Below are 25281 nucleotides of genomic sequence, written 5' to 3' on the forward strand. Positions count from 1 at the left end.
CACCAGTCTCTGCTTACATCTCATTTGTGAAGTCTATTCGGTATAACTGCCAGGAAAGTGCTTCATACATATGGCGAATATATATGTAGGCCCCAATTCACATACCTTTTTAAAGCTGTAGCACAGCATTATAACATTTTCTGAAGCGCCAGCTACTCGGACACCCCAGTGTGTTCTGGTGCACAAGCCTCAACTCCAACTTGTAGCAGCACAACAGCATTCCAAGTCCAGTACTCCGGATACAGTGAAGAAGTGCACTTCTTTTTTATATTCCATTAAAAGAGTCCATCTGAGCAAAGTGTAAACACCCAACTCATATGCGTTTCGGATACGGCAATACCTATGTGACGAGTAAGGGTGCCGCCACATCTGAAATGTGAGCATTAACTGTGTTTACACTTTATATAGATGAACCCTTTTAATGGAATATATATATATATATATATATATATATATATATATATACAGTTTTTAACTGTATCCTAAGTACTGCACACTCCTATAGAGTAACAGAACTGGTTAAAGAGAACCTGTCACCACAAAATGCAATGTGATCTACAGACAGCATTAGTAAAGCAGGACAAGATCAGCAGATTGATAGTTATAGTGCTATGGAAAGAGATTCAGTGAAACTGGCAATTTCTACATTTAAATCTCCCCTCTTCATGACTTCAGTTGTACATAAGGGAGGTGTTATCATCGATAGCATTCCCTGTGTAAGTGTGTCTACAGAGATAGCTGTCAGTCACAGTACACAGAGGTGGTCTTAAAGATGTTGTATACCTTCAGCAAGTGGTATTTTTGTTGTAGACAAAGTTAATACAAGGCACTTACTAATGTGTTGTAATTGTCCATATTGTCTCCTTTTCTGGCTTGATTAATTTTTCCATCACATTATACACGCTCCTTTCCAGGAGTTACAGCCACTGCTGAAGCTCAGATACAAGGTGGTTGGGACGGTAGCTGCTGCGTATGCGTGCCCATGTGTGCTTCCACGGTCCCACACCCAGAAAGGCCGCTCTTTTTTCCTATAGTGTGCAAGCGCGGCCAATGCTGCTGGATGGCAGTGGTGGCTGTTACCCCTGGGAACGAGCAGTGTATAATGTGATGGAAAATTAGTCTGACCAGCAAAGGAAGCAATGTGGACAATCACAATACATTAGTAAGTGTCTTGTATTAACTTTGTCTACGTTATAAATGCCATTTGCTGAAGTGAGACAACCCCTTTAAGTTAGAAAAAGCAGAGATATTAATATATAAACCACAAGTTTTACTGATTCTTTCCCCCCAAAAACTATACATCAATCAACTCCGCTCCTCCTGCTCTATAATATGCTGCCTACAGATTGCATTGCATTTTGTGCATGTTGTCCTGTTTAAAATACAATAGGTACGTAACTCTTCTCTTAATCGTTTTTTGACGGCACGTAAATGACAGAATGTTCTACTCACAAAATTGGACAGGCATTATTTTCTCCCCTCCCCAAGCATCTGACGCACCACCTTCATTCTTTCTGGACATCTAGTTTATGGACATGTTAGAGCTCCAGCAGTGAACTCCAAACTACTAATTTCCTGCTGCTGTTTCCTTGCTCTCCTTGGCTTTTTCGTACATGTCCAGTCGACCTCTTTGCCTCCTGAACCTCCTAGTTCACCTCTTAGCAGGTGCACTCCATATCAGACATCTTACAGTGCATGCGCAGGATGGAGAGTTGCAAGTGTCTTATGTACCCGAATGTACCAACCTTCACTGTGCAAATGAGTTAGACCCAGTCCATGTGCATGTCGTCATTGGGGATGGCGCCAACCAGGATAAATCACACATCAGCAGTTCAGAGACAACTGGTGGTAGTGCAACAGGGTCCTTTGTGGCCTACCAGGAACTCAGGTTGTGAAGACTCCCTTGTGCCCTCCCTATAATGGAATTTGACTATGAATACCTTTCACAGACATGGTTATACTCAGCAGATTTTATTGCAGAATTTTCATCTGTAAGGGACTGTTTTGGAGGGAACCACGTGGACTTCTGCAAGCCCCGTTCATGTGAATGGAACTTAACTTCAATCGTAGAAAATGTCTGCAACAAAATTTGCTGCGTATTAAGGCCGTCTTATAGTGAACCTCTTTTGTAGCCGTCTTTCTGTGTTAAAAAAACAATATACAACAGTATTTTTTACTGAGCCATGTTCTCCTCAGCGTCCCGAAATACTATAACCATTGTACTTTTTCAGATACAAAATATGTTTTATACTGTACTGTCCCTATTTCACATCTTCAGTAACTTTCATCTCTTTATTTTATAGGACATACCATTTTACTGCTTGGGGAGTGCCATTTATTCTGTCTTGCCTCCCGCTCTTTGGAGATCTTTATGGCCCTGCTGGTGCATGGTGGTAAGTGTTTCATCCGCTTTTATTCTTGATTACCCCATCTTTATTCTTTATGCTGCAAATGCGGTAGGAACACTGCTGTTTGTTCAGTTCAACCATTCTGCAGCACAGACAGTGGCAGTGGATGAAAGATTATTACGAGCCACTGCCCCACACATCTACATCTTATTCTACAGATAATTGCCGAGATACGCAATATTTCTAATCTTCTACGAGGTGGGCTAGATTTACCCCATCAATAAATTTGTCCAAAACAGAGGTTGATTTTTTTTTTTTATTAAAGCAAATAATAAAATTATAAAAATAACTAGGGGCATCGCTAGGCCAAAACCAGGGCCCCAAACACCAGGACTGTATCGCTGTCCTCTGACAGTAAAGTTGTTGAATACAATGTGCAGTGTGGACAGGACCCAAAGACTCCCTGCCCTGGCATTCCCTTTAATAGACCACTAGCCTACTAGGGGATATATCTTTGGCACAGGCAGCTTGATGTTGTCATTGCGCCGATTGCACCGGTACATCGGCTATATTCGGATGAGGTCTTTGTGCCATCGCAGACTGCGGCATGGAGTGGAGTGAGGGGAGTATTTTTTTTTTGTGTTGTCACTATGGCTGCTATTACTGGGACACCATAGGGGCCAGGGGCTGCATAAATACTGGGGCACTGTAGGGGAAAGGGGCTGCATGACTAATGGGGCACTATAGGGTTCGGCTGCATAACTTCTGAAGTGTATAGGGATCAGGGGCTGTATAACTACTGGGGCACTATGATGGTAATTATAACTAATGAGACACTAAGGTTGGCAGTATAGGGGCATTTTAACTAGTGGGAGTGCTACATGGGGCCTTATTACTATTGGCGGCACTGTAGAAAGGTTTTAACTATTGAACACACTATGAGGGGGCCTTATTACTACTAGGGGGCTGTATAAGTGGCTTGATTTCTACTGGGGACGCTAGAAAAAGGTCTTATTACTAATGGGTAAACTATGGCACTGTACATTGTTATTGGACACTCTATGGAGGGCACTACTACTATCGGCCAACTCTTGGGGAGCAGTATCATTATTGGGGTATTGTAGAGGGAAGTTTTTCCACATGGGAAACCATAAGGGTCCCTGCACACGAGTGCAAATTTTAAATCAGAAAATTCATACGGTTTGTATTGTGAATTTCTGTGCATTTCTGCATCAAATCCGCACCAAAACCCTCATGTATTCCTTTGAAAAGCGTGAACCGTGGATTTCAAAATCTGCACGGCAGGTCAATTTCCCCACAGAAGAAAAAGCTAAGTGTACATGACATTTGTCTAATCTCACACACTGTGCTGGTACTGTATTTTGATGCAGTTTTTCTGCACAGAAAACCATGCGTAATCTGCAGTGTGTGCAGGTAGCCTCAGGCCTCTTTCACACGGACGTCGCGTGTGAGGGCCGGACAAGATGAGGGTGCGTTGTGGGAAAATGCGTGTTTTTTCCGCACGAGTGCAAAGCGTTTTAATGCATGTTTGGTACCCAGACCCGAACCCGGACGTCTTCACAGAAGTTCGGGTTTGGATTGATGTTGTGTAGATTTTATTATTTTCCCTTATAACATGGTTATATGGTGATGGACCATGTGACGGACCATGTAATGAGCACAGTGACGTCATCAAAGGTCCTTTTCATCAAAAAAGAAAGAAGACATGCCAGGCTGAGCTGTTTTTTATTTTTTAACCCATCCATCCCTAATTTACTAAGCATTCTGTATTAAGAACACTATTATTTTCCCTTATAACCATGTTATAAGAGAAAATAATAAAGATCAGGTCCCCATCCCGATCGTCTCCTAGCAACCATGCGTGAAAATCGCACCACATCAGCACTTGCTTCCGGATGCTTTGATTTTCACTTCCATGGGGCCTGCGTTGCGTGAAAAACACACAATATAGAGCTTGCTGCGATTTCTACGCAACGCACCAGTGATGCGTGAAAATCACCGCTCATGTACACAGCCCCATTGAAGGGAATGGGTCCGGATTCCGTGCGGATGCAATGAGTTCACCTCACGCATTGCACCCGCACGGAATTCTCGCCTGTTTGAAAGGGGCCTTAGGGTGCACTTCACCTGTGCTTGCCACCCAATTCAAATGAATGGAACTGAAAACCGCAGCATGTGAGTGCACCCTAAGTTAGCGGCTGATATAAAATCCACACCTCATTTCAAGTTATGTGCAGATTTTGTTGCAGAAATTTTCCACATCCACTTTGCTACTTCTGTAAGTGCTGCAAATCTTCCGTACTCAGTTATGCTGCAGAAAATCTGCAGTATATACATCATGTGTACAGTGATCGCCCTGTTTTCTATCAGGGTAAATGACACAACGTGTGACTGCATCCTTAGTTACTCCACTAGATAGTGTCGGTCATCACGTATAGCTATCAGGTAATCCTAATAAACACTATATAGCATGGACCAACCTCCAAGCAGCTGGGAAATACCTTAGGAGGGGTCACTGTCCTAGTATACACTCATAGAAGCATAACAATTGGAGAACATGTAAAAGAGAGCCTACACAACATAGCCAACACCACAAACACCTCATCTTATTAACAGGAATTCTCCATACACAAACATTGGCAACAGTATAGGGAATACCGAAGAGCTAAGTGGCTTTCATGGTGACACTGTGATAATATGATGCCATCATTCAAACTACTCACTCTGGTAAATACGTTTCCTGTGGGTTCTGCCCTGGTCACTGCTTTTGCTGAAACAAGGAAAAACAAGGCGCATCAACTGGTCATTTACGCCGCGACTTGTTGCACATCATAACAGAACATGACTGAGTGCGGAAGAGTCATGTCAGTCTCTAGTTGCAACTCCCTCTGGGACTACTGTTTGTTTCGTGTTCTTATCTAGGCCCCTTAGTCCCAGTGAATATAAACCCTGACACAGCATACATTCTACATAAATTTGCGCTTCGCAGTTTGAGGCTTTGATTTTTTTCCTTCTTGTTTCGGTATAGGGCTCCCTCACTGAAGAACAGTAGGTCTCCAATAATGTGGGAGAACATACCTGAACATCGTCAACATTTTCTGAGATGAACTGGAATAACAGCAGTGATCCAGGCATTATTGCCCGACTCCATTGTCTAGGAACGCTAAACCTTTGTTCACATTATGACCGATAGGATGCAGATTTTCCACCACGGAACTGCATGTAGAATATCCTCATCGTATTACACTACCAGAAAAATAGATGAGATTTTAGGAAACCTCACCCACACACTGCGGGGGAAAAAATGCTGCGCTGTAAATTGGCCTGCTGTGCAGATTTTACATTCGTTATGGGTTTTACTGGGCATGGTATGATTTTATAATGCAGCATACCCTAGGAACCAAGCTATTCTGTATGATTTTTATGCATCATTCTGCATGATTTTGTTTAAATCATGTTCATATCCGTTTAAATGTCAAACCTTTCCGATGTATTCAGTCCTTTTTCAGCGGCAACGTCTGCGTGAAGCCATAAAGCTGGAATGCTGTGATAATGGCTGCATTTTTGGAACTGTGTCTTCATCCCCGCCTGGATATTTACGGACGACCTATGCCTGTCTAGTGAAAAGACTAATGGCTTACGATTTTGTTTGGTTTCTGTGCTGTGACTTTTGATATCCAGCTTATAAAAATATCAAGCTTCAGTTAGATTAACCTCAGACGCTTCTGCGGACTTTCTTCAGTGCAGTCTCCTTTTTCTCGTCTACCATAGGAGACAGTGATCCTGCTAATCCGGCTAGTTACACTGTACACATGGGTGCACACACGTATTAGGTTTAATTATGCTGTGGTCTGCATTAACTCAATGCAGATGGTATGCTCACAAAAAGGTATAAAGTAGATTTAGGAGGTTGTGTAAGAAAGCATTGGACAACTCAGATTATTGCCGAATTGTAGTCAAATATGTCACCCTATTGCTCTAAGGAGAAGTCTGGAGATAGACAAAAAAAACTGCTGTATCAAATTGTAGTGTCATCCGGTTATGAAACTTCTCCTGGTAATGCTATTGTTAACACAAAATTATACAGTTGCAAGAAAAAGTATGTGAACCCTTTGGAATGATATGGATTTCTGCACAAATTGGTCATAAAATGTGATCTGATCTTCATCTAAGTCACAACAATAGACAATCACAGTCTGCTTAAACTAATTACACACAAATTATTAATTGTTATTATGTTTTTATTGAACACACCATGTAAACATTCACTGTGCAGGTGGAAAAAGTATGTGAACCCCTAGACTAATGACATCTCAAATAGCTAATTGGAGTGAGGTGTCAGCCAACTGGAGTCCAATCAATGAGATGAGATTGGTTACAGCTGCCCTGCCCTATAAAAAACACACACCAGTTCTGGGTTTGCTTTTCACAAGAAGCATTGCCTGATGTGAATGATGCCTCGCACAAAAGAGCTCTCAGAAGACCTACGATTAAGAATTGTTGACTTGCATAAAGCTGGAAAGGCTTATAAAAGTATCTCCAAAAGCCTTGCTGTTCATCAGTCCACGGTAAGACAAATTGTCTATAAATGGAGAAAGTTCAGCACTGCTGCTACTCTCCCTAGGAGTGGCGGTCCTGTAAAGATGACTGCAAGAGCACAGCGCAGACTGTGAAGAAGAATCATAGAGTGTCAGCTAAAGACTTACAAAAGTCTCTGGCATATGCTAACATCCCTGTTAGCGAATCTACAAAACGTAAAACACTAAACAAGAATGGATTTCATGGGAGGATACAACAGAGGAAGTCACTGCTGTCCAAAAAAAACATTGCTGCACATTTACAGTTTGCACAAGAGCACCTGGATGTTCCACAGCAGTACTGGCAAAATATTCTGTGGACAGATGAAACCAAAGTTGAGTTGTTTGGAAGAAACACACAACACTATGTGTGGAGAAAAAGAGGCACAGCACACCAACATCAAAACCTCATCCCAACTGTGAAGTATGGTGGTGGGGGCCATCATGGTTTGGGGCTGCTTTGCTGCGTCAGGGCCTGGACGGATTGCTATCATCAAATGAAAAATGAATTTCCAAGTTTATCAAGACATTTTCCTGGAGAACTTAAGGCCATCTGTCCACCAGCTGAAGCTCAACAGAAGATGGATGTTGCAACAGGACGACCCAAAGCATAGAAGTAAATCAACAACAGAATGGCTTAAACAGAAGAAAATACGACTTCTGGAGTTGCCCAGTTAGAGTCCTGACCTCAACCCGATTGAGATGCTATGGCATGACCTCAAGAAAGCGATTCACACCAGACATCCCAAGAATATTGCTGAACTAATACAGTTCTGTAAAGAGGAATGGTCAAGAATTACTCCTGTTGTGCACGTCTGATCTGCAACTACAGGAAACGTTTGGTTGAAGTTATTGCTGCCAAAGGAGGTTCAACCAGTTATTAAATCCAAGGGTTCACATACTTTTTCCACCTGCACTGTGAATGTTTACATGGTGTGTTCAATAAAAACATGGTAACATTTAATTCTTTGTGTGTTATTAGTTTAAGCAGACTGTGATTGTCTATTGTTGTGAATTAGATGAAGATCAGATCACATTTTATGACCAATTTGTGCAGAAATCCATATAATTCCAAAGGGTTCACATACTTTTTCTTGCAACTGTATAACATGAGGTACAAATCCAAAAAATCATGTGTGGATGTTTACTAATCTTTCAGCATTATGTAGGTTTATCATATTAAACCAAACATGTTGGCTTTGGTTGTCTGAATTGCTCTCACTCCATCATCTGAAATATCACTGGCTAAAACTAATCAGAATCTAATAATGAGGTTGCTTGGTTAAAACTATGACTACAGCAGATAAATTACTACATAGGGGAAAAATAATTGGTATGAAGGAACGCCGCAAGCCAAATAAAAATGGCCTGAGGCCAAAAATATTTTTAATAGAATAAATGTGGATGGGCACTCTATATGGAGGTAAATAGGACGTAATTTATTGATAAAATTTCATAAAATGCAAACAATATATATACCAAAAAATAAAATAAAATATATAATATACACACTCTATATCGAAATCTATAAAAATTTGGAAACAGATCAAATCATCAAGCTGCTTCCCGAAACTGGGGCTAATACCCAATATAGATCTCACTTTTTGACAGAACCGATTTGTTCTGAAAGTGAGATTTTATATTGGATGAAATTGTTCGGACACACAGTCTCCGTTGCATGTGATAATGTCTGTCCAAATGTACATAAGCAAGTTAAAATGACATATATAATTTCATTAGTACAAAAATATGGTCCTATTGAATATAGCCACTTGAATTTCTTGTTTGGAATCCTTAATGTGTTTGAAATACTAAATAACAAAGTCCTGCTCAAATTGAGACTCTTTATGAATAATGAACAGTCTCCTTTTGTATCCACATGGAGTTCGCTACAGATATGACCGGTCTTTCTAGTGTTAATCTTTAAGATAACGGCATCCAAGTCGAATCGCTATGGTGAAAATCCTTGATAGTACAATGAATCTTTCTTCCTCAGTTGGTAATATGTATTGCGTCAAGAAAAGTTTTTTACCCACAGTGTGGGCTTACCTTTGCCTATGGTTTGCGGGAACTTGCGACTCAGTTCGTTCTCCACATAGTGCGCCGGCGTCCCGGCTGCAGAGTTGGTCGCGTCCCACGTGTCTCTGCTGCTGATTAGCAGGAGCTGGTTTGGTATAGAGAACACGTCTTTTTTCGGCGCAGGTAGATGACGTCTTTTCAATCCGTTCAAGTGGGTTCGAAATATTCCTTATTCTTCTTAGTGCACTTAGATTCTTTGAGATCGGGGTATCTTTCAAGGTCCTACGCCAGACGCGTTTCGGGGAGATGCTATCCCCTTCCTCAGTGGCATACCCCAATCCTTTAGGTCCTCGTCTTTTATACCAATTTCAGGTATTTCTCAAAGTCCGTTCTGGATTTGTGTTCTGTACCAAAAGACGGACTGGATCTGTTCCTTTTTGTAGGATTCTGGCTTGGTTGCGATTTCGGTGCGGTAAAAGTGCGTTTTTTTCAATATAGATGCGTTTTTTTCACATTATTTGCAGTTTGTTGTGTATTATTAAATCCAGTGGAAAGAACTGTTTTTAGATATTTTGTTTTCACATTATTTGTAATAATATGTCACTATCTTGTTTGTAGATAGTTTTTCCAGCAATCTTTTTGTTATAGATCTCCACAATATTAAAAACATAAAATAATCTAATGCAATATAAAAGAGTGGGTTCAAAAATAAGATTAAAACAGACTAAAAATATAAATACATTTTCATATAAATTTTCATACACATATTCACAGCCTTCATGGTTGGGATCATTTCTCCCTATAGTGGGGTCTAATATGGGGTTATATGCGGATTTTATACATTTCATTTATACATATGTTTTCATTGGTATTCCTACAGATTATTGGGACCCATTGAAGTATTTCACCTACAGGCAGATGCTTCTAATTCTAATTTAATAGGTGGTGTAGAGAAAGGGGGGGCACATGTGGGGTAGAGGGAGAGTTGTAGTGCTGGGAAAAACAGCCTGACATACAACTCTACATCGACACCCACATGGACCACCCAAATTCTATAAGAAGCCAAATATTTCAAGTTCTGCATTAAGGCCCTTTGGTAACATACTACCAAATTCGTAGATTTTTCTGGATTCTGCCCTTGACAGTCTCTCAATTGGCGGGGAGGGAACCAGATTGAGAGACTGTCAAGGGCAGAATCCAGAAAAATCTACGAATTTGGTAGTATGTTACCAAAGGGCCTTAATGCAGAACTTGAAATATTTGGCTTCTTATAGAATTTGGGTGGTCCATGTGGGTGTCGATGTAGAGTTGTATGTCAGGCTGTTTTTCCCAGCACTACAACTCTCCCTCTACCCCACATGTGCCCCCCCTTTCTCTACACCACCTATTAAATTAGAATTAGAAGCATCTGCCTGTAGGTGAAATACTTCAATGGGTCCCAATAATCTGTAGGAATACCAATGAAAACATATGTATAAATGAAATGTATAAAATCCGCATATAACCCCATATTAGACCCCACTATAGGGAGAAATGATCCCAACCATGAAGGCTGTGAATATGTGTATGAAAATTTATATGAAAATGTATTTATATTTTTAGTCTGTTTTAATCTTATTTTTGAACCCACTCTTTTATATTGCATTAGATTATTTTATGTTTTTAATATTGTGGAGATCTATAACAAAAAGATTGCTGGAAAAACTATCTACAAACAAGATAGTGACATATTATTACAAATAATGTGAAAACAAAATATCTAAAAACAGTTCTTTCCACTGGATTTAATAATACACAACAAACTGCAAATAATGTGAAAAAAACGCATCTATATTGAAAAAAACGCACTTTTACCGCACCGAAATCGCAACCAAGCCAGAATCCTACAAAAAGGAACAGATCCAGTCCGTCTTTTGGTACAGAACACAAATCCAGAACGGACTTTGAGAAATACCTGAAATTGGTATAAAAGACGAGGACCTAAAGGATTGGGGTATGCCACTGAGGAAGGGGATAGCATCTCCCCGAAACGCGTCTGGCGTAGGACCTTGAAAGATACCCCGATCTCAAAGAATCTAAGTGCACTAAGAAGAATAAGGAATATTTCGAACCCACTTGAACGGATTGAAAAGACGTCATCTACCTGCGCCGAAAAAAGACGTGTTCTCTATACCAAACCAGCTCCTGCTAATCAGCAGCAGAGACACGTGGGACGCGACCAACTCTGCAGCCGGGACGCCGGCGCACTATGTGGAGAACGAACTGAGTCGCAAGTTCCCGCAAACCATAGGCAAAGGTAAGCCCACACTGTGGGTAAAAAACTTTTCTTGACGCAATACATATTACCAACTGAGGAAGAAAGATTCATTGTACTATCAAGGATTTTCACCATAGCGATTCGACTTGGATGCCGTTATCTTAAAGATTAACACTAGAAAGACTGGTCATATTTGTAGTGAACTCCATGTGGATACAAAAGGAGACTGTTCATTATTCATAAAGAGTCTCAATTTGAGCAGGACTTTGTTATTTAGTATTTCAAACACATTAAGGATTCCAAACAAGAAATTCAAGTGGCTATATTCAATAGGACCATATTTTTGTACTAATGAAATTATATATGTCATTTTAACTTGCTTATGTACATTTGGACAGACATTATCACATGCAACGGAGACTGTGTGTCCGAACAATTTCATCCAATATAAAATCTCACTTTCAGAACAAATCGGTTCTGTCAAAAAGTGAGATCTATATTGGGTATTAGCCCCAGTTTCGGGAAGCAGCTTGATGATTTGATCTGTTTCCAAATTTTTATAGATTTCGATATAGAGTGTGTATATTATATATTTTATTTTATTTTTTGGTATATATATTGTTTGCATTTTATGAAATTTTATCAATAAATTACGTCCTATTTACCTCCATATAGAGTGCCCATCCACATTTATTCTATTTCAAACCACATTTTTGAGGGGTGTACTCAAACCGTGGTTGGTGCACCTACCGTGGAGGAACAGAGGTGAGCGGATCTCTAAAACCACTTTTTTTCAAAAATATTTTTAGTCAATCAATCAGGATATAACTAATATATTTTGAGATTTCACTGTATAGACATGAACCCAGGAGAAGCATATTCCTAAACAAAATGTTTTCTATCTTCTGGGATCCATTCCTTTTTTTGTTTAAAAAAAGTGGACAGCCTCCCAAATACTAGTGTTATGAAGGGGTTCTACAGTTTGTTTTAACTGATGATCTACCTCTGGCTAGATCATCAGCATTTGACCGGCGGGGGTCCGACACCTGGGACCCCCACTGATCAGCTGTTTGAGAAGGCAGCTGGGCTCCAGCAGCGCCGCGGCCTTCTCACTGTTTACCGCCGGCCCAGTGACGTCACAACTAGTCTCAACTGGCTTGGGCGGGGCTAAGCTCCTATCAAGTGAATGCTGGATTTTTTGCGATTCTGGGCTTGCGGCAACTTATGATGCTGTGACCCCATTCTGGTGTCATAGCCAAGATGGTGGTGTAGACCTAAAGAGCGTCTGTCACCTGTATCAATATTATGTTATATTCGCACCTCATGTTTTATAGTCGAAATGAAGACTAGGCCAAAAAAATCTTTAAATCATAAAGTTGAAGTGTTGCTGATTTTTATTTTCCATGAAGGGTGAACTTTTGGATCTGGATCCCAGGGATTTACACTGTTACAAACTGCAACCCATGGTTCTGTTCTCGTCCATGAGCACCACTACATATGGATATATGCATATGCCCATATAAACATACAGTGATAAGCACTTGGTAATGACATTCTAGATTTATAATCTCCTCCACTTCTCCTGTGCTCCTTCCTTCCACAACAAAACCATTTTTGAGCTCAAGAAGGTCCTTCAGCTGATTCTGCTTGTTCATAGAGCAGCAAATAAAACCATTTTAGACCCTAAGAAAGTCCTTCAAATCTATACACACTGCGGCCTGACAATGATCATCCCCTTTTCCCGCGGCAATAAGCAAATTGCTTCTTTTTCCATTTTTGAATCTACTTGGTGCAGGTCAGTCTTCAGTAGTGATGGCAGTATTCTGTAGAAATGCGATTAATCTTAATATAAGTTTAAGCAACACATGACTACGGTATATGCCACCTTCAATAATATAGATAATAGGGTTGATTAAATTGCATTATTTTTCCTTATGGAGGATTTAACCTGCACAATTGTCAGGCTGATTACCAAGATGAATGTTAGTGCAAACGCACATTCCCGATTTTCTGCCTATATAACGCTCGTTCATCGGGGGAAATGAACTTTCATGCAGCACATTACATCATTATTTCTGGGCAACAGATTGTGCTGTGTGAACAGTGATCTGCTGCCCAGAAACAATTAATCTGTTTGAGGATGAGCGAAGGCTGTAGTCCAATAGTGCAGGAGATTACTGCATGTAAATGTAGCTCTAACCTCCACTGACAAGCTGGTAGTTATCAGGAAGGAACAATCCCTTACCAATAGTTGCCTGCTCCATTTGTTTTGGGGGGTACTATCTCTCCTGAGAGGCCTAAGTCAGGATTTAAGTGGTACTGTTTCTCCTTGGAAAGAGAGCCTCCTCACACTGATTAACACACTCTCTCCCCAAGTAGAGATAGTACCCCCCAAATCTTGACTTAGGCCTATCACCCAGTTAAGCCAGTACTCTCTGCTCTGCACTGACGAGGGACAATTCCCCCGAAACAGCTATCTGCAGATGAGGTGCTGACTTATTTATTATCCAAGTCATGTCTCAATACCTATTTAAAGGGTTTGAATATTGACTTATAGGATAGCTGCCTTACCTCTGGTGGTATTAGAGGCAGAGCTTATTTGCATCCTTTTCTGCTCCATTGGTGAATGTAAATGTGTCTTAAGAGTTATCATATCCTGAAGCCTTGTACAGACACCTTCTTCTTTATGTGAGTGATAATATAATTTACAAATTGCAGACACATGGGGAGGAAATTAACCTCTTAGTATAGTGTGGGAAGCAACTGGAGTACCAGGAGTAAGACTCCTAGTAAGACAAACACAGGGAGAACATACAGTCTCCGTGCAGGTATTATCTTGGGTCAGATTCGATCCCAGGACATTTACATATGTGTAATGAAATCTGTGCATGTCGGTTATGTATTTTTACTGTATTTCTAAATCTACTCTTAGCCAGTTTAGCCACCTAATTATTACCGGACAGAGATAAATAACGAAAAAATACCGACCCACAAGGAGCCATAAATGTTGCCAAAAAATGTAACCATAATCTTCACGAAGTGAAAATCGATAAGCTTTATTGATAACACATAACAATTACATACATGATGGTAAAAGGCAGCACAAAGGTGGAACACAAAGATGAGGAACAGGACCCAAGGGGGGGCCGAGAGGTCAGCACACCAACAAGCAGGGTAAACACCAAGACACCTCAGAATAATAAGCCCCAAACAATGCTACAATGGAGGCAAATATGAGGATAAAAAGACTTGGTGATTAAAAAAGATAATGAGCATACCCTGAATGGTGTGTCGATCTCTTAGCCACCTCCTGACCCAGCGCCGTTTCGCCGGGGATCCCCGGAAGAAGCCAGTTTACTGGCGAAACGGCGCTGGGTCAGGAGGTGGCTAAGAGATCGACACACCATTCAGGGTATGCTCATTATCTTTTTTAATCACCAAGTCTTTTTATCCTCATATTTGCCTCCATTGTAGCATTGTTTGGGGCTTATTATTCTGAGGTGTCTTGGTGTTTACCATCTTGTATTCTTTTCCCTGCTTGTTGGTGTGCTGACCTCTCGGCCCCCCCCCCCCCCCCCCCCCCTTGGGTCCTGTTCCTCATCTTTGTGAAGATTATGGTTCAATTTTTTGGCGACTCTTAGCCAGTTTAGCATCACAAACTAAAGTGCCCAAGACATCAGTAACATCCTCATAATTTTTTTCTTTTGTCACAGCTGATATGACCATCATATCTTTACTTTCTTGTTGCTTTATGCTGTATTAAATGTTTCATAATGGTAATAGATTTTCCCACTGTACTTGAAAAAGCACACTGTGAATATGGTTTATGATAAACTGTGACCTGCATATTTAATACTATAGTAGCTTGCAGGGATTTGTAGCTTGATATCATATGACGTGCCCCAACATAGTTACCACCTGCCTCATAGACTATCTGAGATTACAGCTCATGAGAAAATGTTCGAGGACCTATGGCCTTAGTTGTACCCTTTTCAACCCTGCTAAGTGAATACAATTTTGTCTCCTAGCTGGATAACGGATGAGCATGTAGCCTGGAGATTTGTCATGTAAGTAATCTAAATTTACTATGCTCCTGTTTTTGATTTATTTTTCATATGCAATTCTTGAATGTAAATGGTTAGCATGTTAAGAAAAAGATAACCCCCCTGTGTACAACTGAACTGAGAGAAAGCAAAGATATACAGTAAATGTATATATCACAAGTTTTACTGAATCTTTTCCTATAAAACTATATACGAATCTGCTCAGCTTCTTCAGCTCTATAACATATGGGGTAGGTGATATGGCCTAAATTCTATATTGCGATATAATTTGAAGCATGTGCGATATGCGATATATATTGCGATATATTATTTTCTTCTTAATGTATACAAAAAATACAAATGACAAAACTTTTCAATAAATTTTTAATATGTGTATTGTGTAACAGATCTTTTTCCAAACAATGTAAAGATGAAGTGTTAGTAAAACACAAATGTCCCTCAGAGCCAGTGCCATCAGCCCCATGGCATTTGCCATCATCATCATACATGTCCCTCAGAGCCAGTGCCATCAGCCTCATGGCATTTGCCATCATCATCATACATGTCCCTCAGAGCCAGTGCAATCAGCCCCAATGCATTTGCCATCATCATCATACATGTCCCTCAGAGCCAGTGCCATCAGCCCCATGGCATTTGCCATCATCATCATACATGTCCCCCAGGGTCCTGGAGCCAGTGCCATCAGCCCCATGGCATTTGCCATCATCATCATACATGTCCCTCAGAGCCAGTGCAATCAGCCCCAATGCATTTGCCATCATCATCATACATGTCCCTCAGAGCCAGTGCCATCAGCCCAATGGCATTTGCCATCATCATCATACATGTCCCCCAGGGTCCTGGAGCCAGTGCCATAAGCCCCATGGCATTTGCCATCACCATCTCCCTTAGAGCCAGTGCCATCAGCCCAATGTCATTTGCCAAATGCCATCATCATACATGTCCCTCAGAGCTAATGTCATCAGCCCCATGGCATTTGCCATCATCAGACATGTCCCCCAGAGCCAGTGCATCAGATCAGCCCCATGGCCATCCTTCGCAAATAGACCCCCCCCCCCCCCGATCCTCCAGCCCCTCAGAAGAATTGCTGTTATTATACTTACCTTTCCTGCAGGGTGCTCGGCAGCAGCTGGCTTATGAAGTCCGCAGGTGTCGCGTCTTCTTCCCAGCATACATTGGGTGGGACCTGACGTCACACACAGCGTCAGCCAGCGGGCTGACGCTGTGTGCACGCCAGGGCCTGGCCAGTACAGCGCAGTGCGGACTGAAGAGTCGGGAGGCCATGGAGCGGTGAGTGAGAAGCTTCTTCAATTCACTACCGCTCCGTGGTCATATCGCGGTCCGGCGATATATGCAATATAGACCAAATCTGTATCGTTGCATAAATTCATATTGTGCATATCGCATTTATCGCCCACCCCTAAACATACTGCATGCAGTTTGCACTGCATTTTGTGGTGACAGGTCCTCTTTAAAGAGCCTCTCTCAGCATGATGAACCCTATTAAACCAGGCATACTGCCTGTTAAGATTGATTTATGCTGATTAAAACAATACCTTTCTTTTTTCTCTATGTTAAACAGCTGCAGAGATATCTACTTTTAATTCATATGAGCATGTTGGAGCACCAAGGAGCAGGACAGAGAGCACTGCTTATGTAACACCCTGTGCTCTACATACCCCCTTCCACTTGATTGACATGATTAGAAACCAGCATGCTGAGGGCAGAGATGTGCCCTAGCATGTACATATCTTCTACACTACTTACTATAGCCTTACCATGTTGAGAACTTATATTATCAATATAGTAAGACTATAGCCTTTTATTATGGGTTAAATGAGGGAGAAAATAATAACTGAAGGAAATCTAGAAGTTTCTCCTGGGATTTGAACCTGGGACATGTACATGTAAAGCTAACGAATTATATAAATGCTACAGCCTTATCATAGTGAGAAAAATAGTTTTCTATGCTTACATATAATACATATTACTGGTTCCTATATAACCATATATTGTGCATGTGAATAAACCAGTAATATATATTAGCTTTCCAGGCATAGAATACCTGTATTCTCAACATGGTAAGGCTATAGTAAGTAGTTCATATGATATGCATATACTAGAACACAAATCTGCCCTCATTCTGATGTCTAGCTCTGTCAATCAAGGGTAGGGGGGAGTGTGCAGACACAAGGGTGTTAGAAAAGCAGTGCCCCAAGCATTTAGCCCTGCCTTCTGGTGCGCTAGTGTGCTCATTTGCATGTGCATAAAGAGACGGCAAAAAGAAAGGTATTGTTTTAATCAGCATGTCCAACCCTACCAGGTAATATTCCTATTTTATTCTGGTTAATCGTGATGACAGTCTCTTAAAGTGTGGCAAAAAAACAAACAAACAAACAAGGATGAAAAAGCATAAAAAATAGGTGTAGACATGATTGAGCCCACCCATGGCAATTCACAAAGGCATTAGACATTTAGGTACTAATGCATCCTTATAAAACACTGGCGGGAGGGAATTTATCATGAGTGTGATATTTGAAGTCACTTTTCCTTAAAGTGGTTGTCCACTTTTTACTATTGATGACCTGTCCTCAGGAAAGGTCATCAATATCAGACCAGCGGGGTTCCGACTCCCAGTTCCTCCGCCGATCAGCTGTTTGAAGAGAAGGCAGTGCTCATACAAGCACTGCCTTCTCTTCTCTGCTCACCATTGCAATTGCTGCAGTGAGCAGGTGTAATTATAACTGTGGCATCCCATTCACTATTATGGGACAGCTCCTTCCTATTCTCTAGAACAGACAGAGCTTTCCCATAGAAGTGAATGGGGACGCCATACTTTTAATTACACCTGCTCACCACTGCAATTGCTGCTGCAAGCAGGTTAGACAGAGCAGAGAAGGCAGCTTTCGTGTGTCTTTTCTTCAAACAGCTGATTGGCGGAAGTGCAGAGAGACGGACCCCTGCCGATCTCATATTGATAGGAAGGATAGTTTATCAGTGTTAAAAAGTGGACAACCCCCTTAAGTTTGGGTTTGAGTACTGACCCCTATTTTTTATGTCACCCCCCTACAGTAGTGACATTGGGACTTTTTCACGACTTTTTAAGAGTCCCAGTGATAAATCTGGAGTGAAATTCATTAACATAGCTAGCCACGCTCATTTTCCCATCCATTTTTCAAAACTGGAGTGAGTGGTGCAAAAAGTCACAAAAATTTGCCCTGGTGACCTCAAAAAGTCGCAAAAGCCCTATGTTGCGACTTTTCGAAGATAGAATTTGGGAGTGCAAGGCTTGATAAATTCCTCCCAATGTATTATAAACAACAACAAAAAAATGTATTCCCGGCACCTGAAGCTTGTTTATTCCATTCTGTGCTCTATACTCACATACACATTTATCTGTCATGTAATAAAAAAAAATCTTCCTTAGGCATCATGCACATGTGCACTTCAATGTGAAATCTGCATTTTTCTCATTCCCGTTACTAAAAATGACTTCTTGTCTGCAATACGGACAAGAATAGGAGATGTTCTATGATTTTTGGAATGGGCACACGGATGCGGAAAGTACACGGATTTCGGTATTTTCAGTATTTTTTGGGTGGACCCATAGAAATAAATGGTTCTGTGTGCAATCCACAAAAAATGCAAATCAGACACAGATGCAAAATCCGGTCGTCTGCATGAGGCCTTAGTGTGGCATTATTGACCTGAGAAATTTTGCTCTGCTCAAAAGACCGTTAGTCGTGAAAGGGTTAAAAGTGTCTACTGTTGTGGCATGAACCTGTTGCGTCAGAGCTAGAAATTGCTCCCCAGACATTTTTCTGTGTATATCTTATAGAAGTAAACATTCTGACAGTTGCTCCTCAGCATCTGGCAACAACCTCTCTGTGCCTGTTTAACAACAAAGTAAGTTTGGGATTCTGAGGAGCATCTCTATCATGTGGTACATCTCTGAGTACACCGAGATGCACTTAAACTTTCTTCTGTAACACTCCAAAACTTCTTGATTAAATTATCTTTTTACTGGAACTCTGCAATAAAAGTATAATTTCCTGCTTCTGGTAGATGTATCCGTTCCAGATTCATCTAAATATGTGGGATAACAATTTGCTAACTTCAAAGAGTTGAGAAAGGGACAGTGGGGGGAAATCAGACACTTGTATGTTCCTCCGGCGGCTTTAGGATTCTTTCTCAGTGAGAGAAAACAAATGTGGAAGCCCATGGGGAGGTAGCTGTGAACAGTGTACCTAATATAAAGAGGGCACTTGTTGTGCTCCACTGGGATCCAGTGATATTTACATAAGATGGTTTCTTGTTTGGAAGCCTCCGAGTTTAACTTTGAACCCCTCCTGACCTGCCATTTGTAATTTGCCGTAGCAGAGGCAGCAGTGCCAGACGCTGCTGAACTTCAAGGCGAAATCCCCCAAGTCACAATGGAGGAGAAACTTTGCGTTATGTTCTGTGGCGATGTTTGATTTTTAGTGCCCCAGATCCTTCCTTCACATAAATCAGATTTAAACAATTCTGCAACAGCTATTAAGAGGAATTCAATTCCTAAGAGACCCGTCTTTTTTTTTTCTCTCTCTCTATTTTTTAATTTGATGTTGCTAAATCTCCGCTGTTTTAATAAATGCTCGGCAGCACTGAAATGCGGAAATGTAATCCCCAGGAAGATTCATACCACATTGTGTCTTGTACCCTTTGTAACAATCGTGAACACTTAACATGTTGGCAAATTGGAATATGTTGCTTTTTAATAGCATTCCCAAGTCCACTGTTATGTTTGAAGTGCTATAAGCCCTGCTCCTTTACAACTGTTAAGAAGACTCATTAGAACCAGTGAGCAGTATTATTTTTAATCTGAGCTCAGATTGTCTAAAAAGTGCAATTAGATTTGCAGAACAAAATCCAAGCGTTATTGGAAAGTGAATTATTTGTAATAATTAATATTAACATTTTATTGGCTGACGACTTAAACTGTAACTGGATTGCATTCATTAGCAGCTCACTTCATGATCATTAGCCATTAGTTTTGATACTGGTAAACTTCCCAGAAAAAATGCATTAGTGTTTACTGGAGCTAGACTGTATTTATAGTTTGTTCTGCCGTTGAACATGTTTGTAGATGCACGCCCTAAATATGCTCATGCCTAGAGTGATCCTGGGACTAGGGTATTACACAGTCAGTGGCCTTTTTGAGGCTGAATCAATCACATGCTGGCAGGACAGGGTCGTATCTAAAGGCTCATGGGCCCCGGAGGTGCAGGCAGATCCTCTTTTTCTGTGGTCTTACAATTATTCTTTCCACAGTACGGACAGATGTGTTCCCTGGTGGGTGTGCCAGGAAACCAGCCCTACATGGAATGCCACAATCCTCAAAATCTCTCCTCGCCCCCACAGACACTCAACTTCTTTTCAGGGCCCATCTGTAATGCTGCATCTCTGCAGGGGCAGATTGGCCATAGATCTTACACGGAAATTTCCCAGTGGGCCAGTGACCAGTGGGCCGCCTAAGCTCTCTTCACAGCCGGGCAGTGGAAGTTTTGAGAATGTATTTTGTTCTGCTGGCGGCAATATTTTGTGATGGACTGTGACATTTGGCTCTACTAGGTTGGTATAATGTGCCGTAATATGCTATTGCTGGCCTGCCTACTTGTATTGGTCCTGCCTTCCATCAAGTTAGACCCGACTACAAAACGGGCCAACTTTTAATTTTTTTTTCCAGGGCCACTTTAAGTTCCCAATCTGCCCCTACATCTCTGGGTCTCTATGACTTATTGATGCAGCCACAGCACAGTCCAGTAAGCATGGCTTCAGCTATTTATTTTGAAGATTCTCTTTCCTAACTCTTATAACCAGTAGAGTGGACTGGTCACAGTCACTATGTATTCAAACCTACTAGCTGATATTACTGTACATTTTCTCCTATCCTCCTACACTGCAGAGACAAAAAGACTGAATAGTTGATTCTGTACCATTGTTGTTGCGATCACAGAACATTTTAGCCAGAAAGTTCCCACAGCCAGTCTTTAAGGACAGGCTACAGTAGTTCATGTCACCTTTTATTCTGCTATATACTGAAATTAATAGACTGCCTTTCAGTAAATGCAGTTACTGTACAACATAGAGTACTCATTGTTATCAAACTGATAAGAATATGGCTTAAATGAGTGTATATATGACTTATTCCTCCTGACAAAACTGAGCCATGTTTGTAGGTCGCCTTGCTCGCACCTGCCTTTTTAGCTTTGCCCATAAATTTTCAATAGATTTGAGATCAGGGTTTTGTGGTGGCGACTCCAAAACATTGACCTTGTTATCCTTCAGCCACTTTGTAACCAGTTTGGCAGTATGCTTTGGGTCATTGTCCATTTGGAAGACCCATTTCCGCCCAAGCTTTAACTTCCTGGCTGATGCCTTGAGATGTTGCTTCCGTATTTCCACATAATTTCCACATGTTGCCACACCCCTGTTTCACAGTTGGGATGGTGTTCTTAGGCTTCCAAGTTTCTCCCTTTTTCCTCCAAACTTAACGATGGTCATTATGTCCGAAACATGGACGCCATCTTTAAAGTCGCCATATTGTAACAAGGGAAATTCTAGTCATCTTTGGTATGCTACATGACCCCCTTCCCACTGGAAAAATTTGACCCTGATTCAATATTGCGGGTTTCAAGATGGCAGCCATGTTCTGGACATAAAACACAGGTCCCCTCACCCATTACTTGCTGGGGTATTCAAATGTTTTAATTTCCCATTCATTTCTGAAATAAAAGATAAAAGGGTATCCTGTGACTTTTGACTCACTATATATATACAAAAATATATTATATACATATATATATATATATATACATACATACATATACACTGACAAGTAAAAAAGTGACAATGTATTGAACTTCAGGCTCTATATCTCACCATCCACTACAGCTTTGAACGTGATACTACATCATTTTATAGACGATCATCTCATACATAAATGTGACTTGCAACTATTTAGCATATGATTAGTTATGCAGATTCTTGTCTTGTAACTGCATTGTTACAGTTTTGTAAATCCACCTTTGTCATTCAACACTGCCTGAATCCTTCTGGGCATGCTATTGATCAGATTAAAGCATTTCTCAATCAAAATCTGTTCCCAGGTCTCTTCTACGCGTTCCCAATGTTGGTGCATACTGGTCCACTCACTTGGGTACGAATACAGCTTTTTCTTCAACTCTACCCACAAGTGTTCAATTGGGTTGAGGTCTGGGGACTGTGGGGGCCAATCCAGCACCTCTGCTGCATTGTCATTGAACCATTCCTTTGCTAATCTCGACGTATGCTTCGGGTAGTTGTCCTGCTGGAACGCTATGTTGTCCTTTTCATACCCATGGTACTCGATTGTATGAAGTAACTCGTCTTGTAGGATACTTATATATAGCTCAGTACTGAGACCACTATCGACCCCGGTCAAGTATCCAACGCCTTTGGCTGTGAAACAACCCCATATCATCGGGCTTCCTTTACCTAACATGACAGATCCTTTAATTTCTTGAGCCGTTATGCCCCTTTTGCCTTGTTTCTTCCAGACCCATTAGCGCCTATCAGAGCCTAGTCTATTGACTTTCATCTCATTGCTTCAAATCACCTGTTTCCAATCTTCTACTGTAACAGTAACAATGCAGTTACATGACAAGAATCTGAATAACTAATCATATGCTGAATAGTTCCAAGTCCAATTTATTTATATATGAGATAGCCAAGATCATTGTCCAGGGGCGGACTTGGAACTTAAAGTGGCCCTGGAAAAAATATTAAATGAGCCCCATTTTGTAGTCGGATCTAAATCGATGAAAGGCAGGGCCAACACAAGTAGGCAGGGCCAGCAATACCATATTGTGGCACATTTTACCACCCCAACAGAGCCAAATACCACAGTCCATCAAAGAATACTGCCAGCAGCAGAAAATACCTCCCCAAAAATTTCCACTGGCTGGCCGTGAGGAGGACTCAGGCGGCCCCCTGGGCATCGGCCCATCGGTAAATTTCCCTGTAAGGTCTATGGCCAATCCGCCCCTGTGATTGTCTATAAAATTATGGGAGTCTCCCATTCAAAGCTGTAGTGGATGATGAGATGTGGAGCCTGAAAGTCAAAAGTTTAAAACATTGTTATTCTTTTGCTCATCAGTGTATATACTTTTTCTCCTTTCGTCTGTCTGTTGGATCGTTGATTTCTATTGAATGTAATAAAGAAATATGAAGCAAAAAAGCTAGTTCCATGGGTGTACACATGTTCTAAAGTTGGCTTGCAATTTTAGTAGACAGTTTGACACAGTTTGATAAAATGTTGATTTAAAGCTATAACCTTCAAGACACTTTCTTTATCTAAGGCCCCCATATACATTATTATATTGTTGGCCAAACCCAATGAGAATAGCAGGTCATTTTAGCAAGGTCATTTTGTTTTCCTAGGAGATAATCTGCTGGTAGAATTGTTTGGCAGCGGCTTTCTGCCCTCTCCCCATTGATCACACGTACATGCTTTGCCAAACCGAGCATGTACATGCATGGGGGAATCGGTCGGAGTTGGGAGAGATAGCTGTTGGCCAAATGGCTAAGGCTGGCCATACAGATGAGATACCTGTAGACTGAACGAGCTGTCCCTCACATTGACTACCCTCACACTACCTTATCACGCACATCTCCAGCACTGGAAATGTCCATGGAAGGAGGAGAACCCCATAGCTTAGGTCAAAATAGCCGCCCAGTAGGAAAGAAGGGCCTGGCTTTTGTTTCCCCCTCCAACCCTATATCCACGTCCTTTAGACCAATTCTCCACCCCCTTGTTTGCTAAGAATCTCGTTCCTGAGGTAATTCTGTATCAGGTCTCATCGCCCAGTAACCATGCATTGCAGTTGTCGTGTCATTTAAAGGGTTTCTGTCATCAGAATAATGGGTATTAACCTGGCTGACATTAGCGATGTGTTAATGTCAGCTGAACATAACTATATTAGTCCCATGTCACTATGTGCCGCTGTTATTTAGAAAAATGAACTTTTATAATATGCAAATTAGCCTCTGGGAGCAGAGGGGGCGTTGCACCTGCTCCTAGAGGCTCCGTTCGCTTGCCTCTTTGCACAACCTTCTACACTTGATTGACAGGGCCAGGCCAGCGTTGGTCTCCTCTCTGCCATGGAAATCTCCCGCCTGCACCGTCCCGTTCAGTTTTCGGCGCAGGCACAGTGAGGGAAGGACGTTCGCCGGCAGCTGGCTACTTTACTGTGATGTATTAAGCGCAGGCGCAGTGAGGAAGCCGGCTGTCGGCGAACGTCCTTCCCTCACTTCGCCTGCGCCGTACCGTATTCAGCGAGATTTCCCCGGCAGACAGGAGACCAGCTCTGGCCTGGCCCTGTCAATCAAGTGTAGAAGGGCGTGGAAAGAGGTACCTACCCTGTTATGTTCAGCTGACATTAGCACATCACTAATGTCAGCCAGGTTAATACCCATTTTTCTGATGACAGAAACCCTTTAAATGTGTTCCTGAACTAGACAGGACATTTGTTACATGTAGACAATACTACACAATTGTTTTAATGGTAGAGGTATTTATAAACAATGCCAAAAAGTCTAATAATTAAAAGATTGAGCTAGCACTAAACAATTATAAATTAAATACATTTTAGTTTTAAAATAATCAGAGTGAACAGTCCAAGTAAAAAAAACTTAACCTTTAAAGTTGATGTATCAAGTCTTTCTATAAGCTGTACTTTATTAGTTGTGGACTTTACATTTAAGATTTCTTTAAGAAGGTAAACTCTAAGGCTACTTTCACACTAGCGTTTTTCTTTTCCGGCGCTGAGTTCCGTCCTAGGGGCTCAAATCCGGAAAATAACTGATCAGTTTTATCCTAATGCACTCTGAATGGAGAGTAATCCGTTTAGGATGCATCAGGATGTCTTCAGATCAGTCTTTTTGACTGATCAGGCTTTTCAGAAAAACGTAGCATG

At 41.3% G+C, this 25281-nt stretch overlaps 1 protein-coding gene across 3 annotated transcripts in view; it reads left to right on the forward strand.

Moving 5' to 3' along the window:
- LOC122930336 (cyclic AMP receptor-like protein A) overlaps positions 1–25281 on the forward strand; it is a 600516-nt gene that overhangs the window by 324077 nt on the left and 251158 nt on the right. For all 3 annotated transcript variants that reach the window (XM_044283622.1, XM_044283621.1, XM_044283623.1), the window contains 2 exons: positions 2304–2393; positions 15251–15289. In XM_044283622.1, coding sequence (XP_044139557.1) covers positions 2304–2393; positions 15251–15289 — 129 coding nt within the window. The remainder of the gene's footprint in view (positions 1–2303; positions 2394–15250; positions 15290–25281) is intronic.

Source organism: Bufo gargarizans, chromosome 3 (assembly GCF_014858855.1).
Source record: "Bufo gargarizans isolate SCDJY-AF-19 chromosome 3, ASM1485885v1, whole genome shotgun sequence".
NCBI classification, from domain to species: domain Eukaryota; kingdom Metazoa; phylum Chordata; class Amphibia; order Anura; family Bufonidae; genus Bufo; species Bufo gargarizans.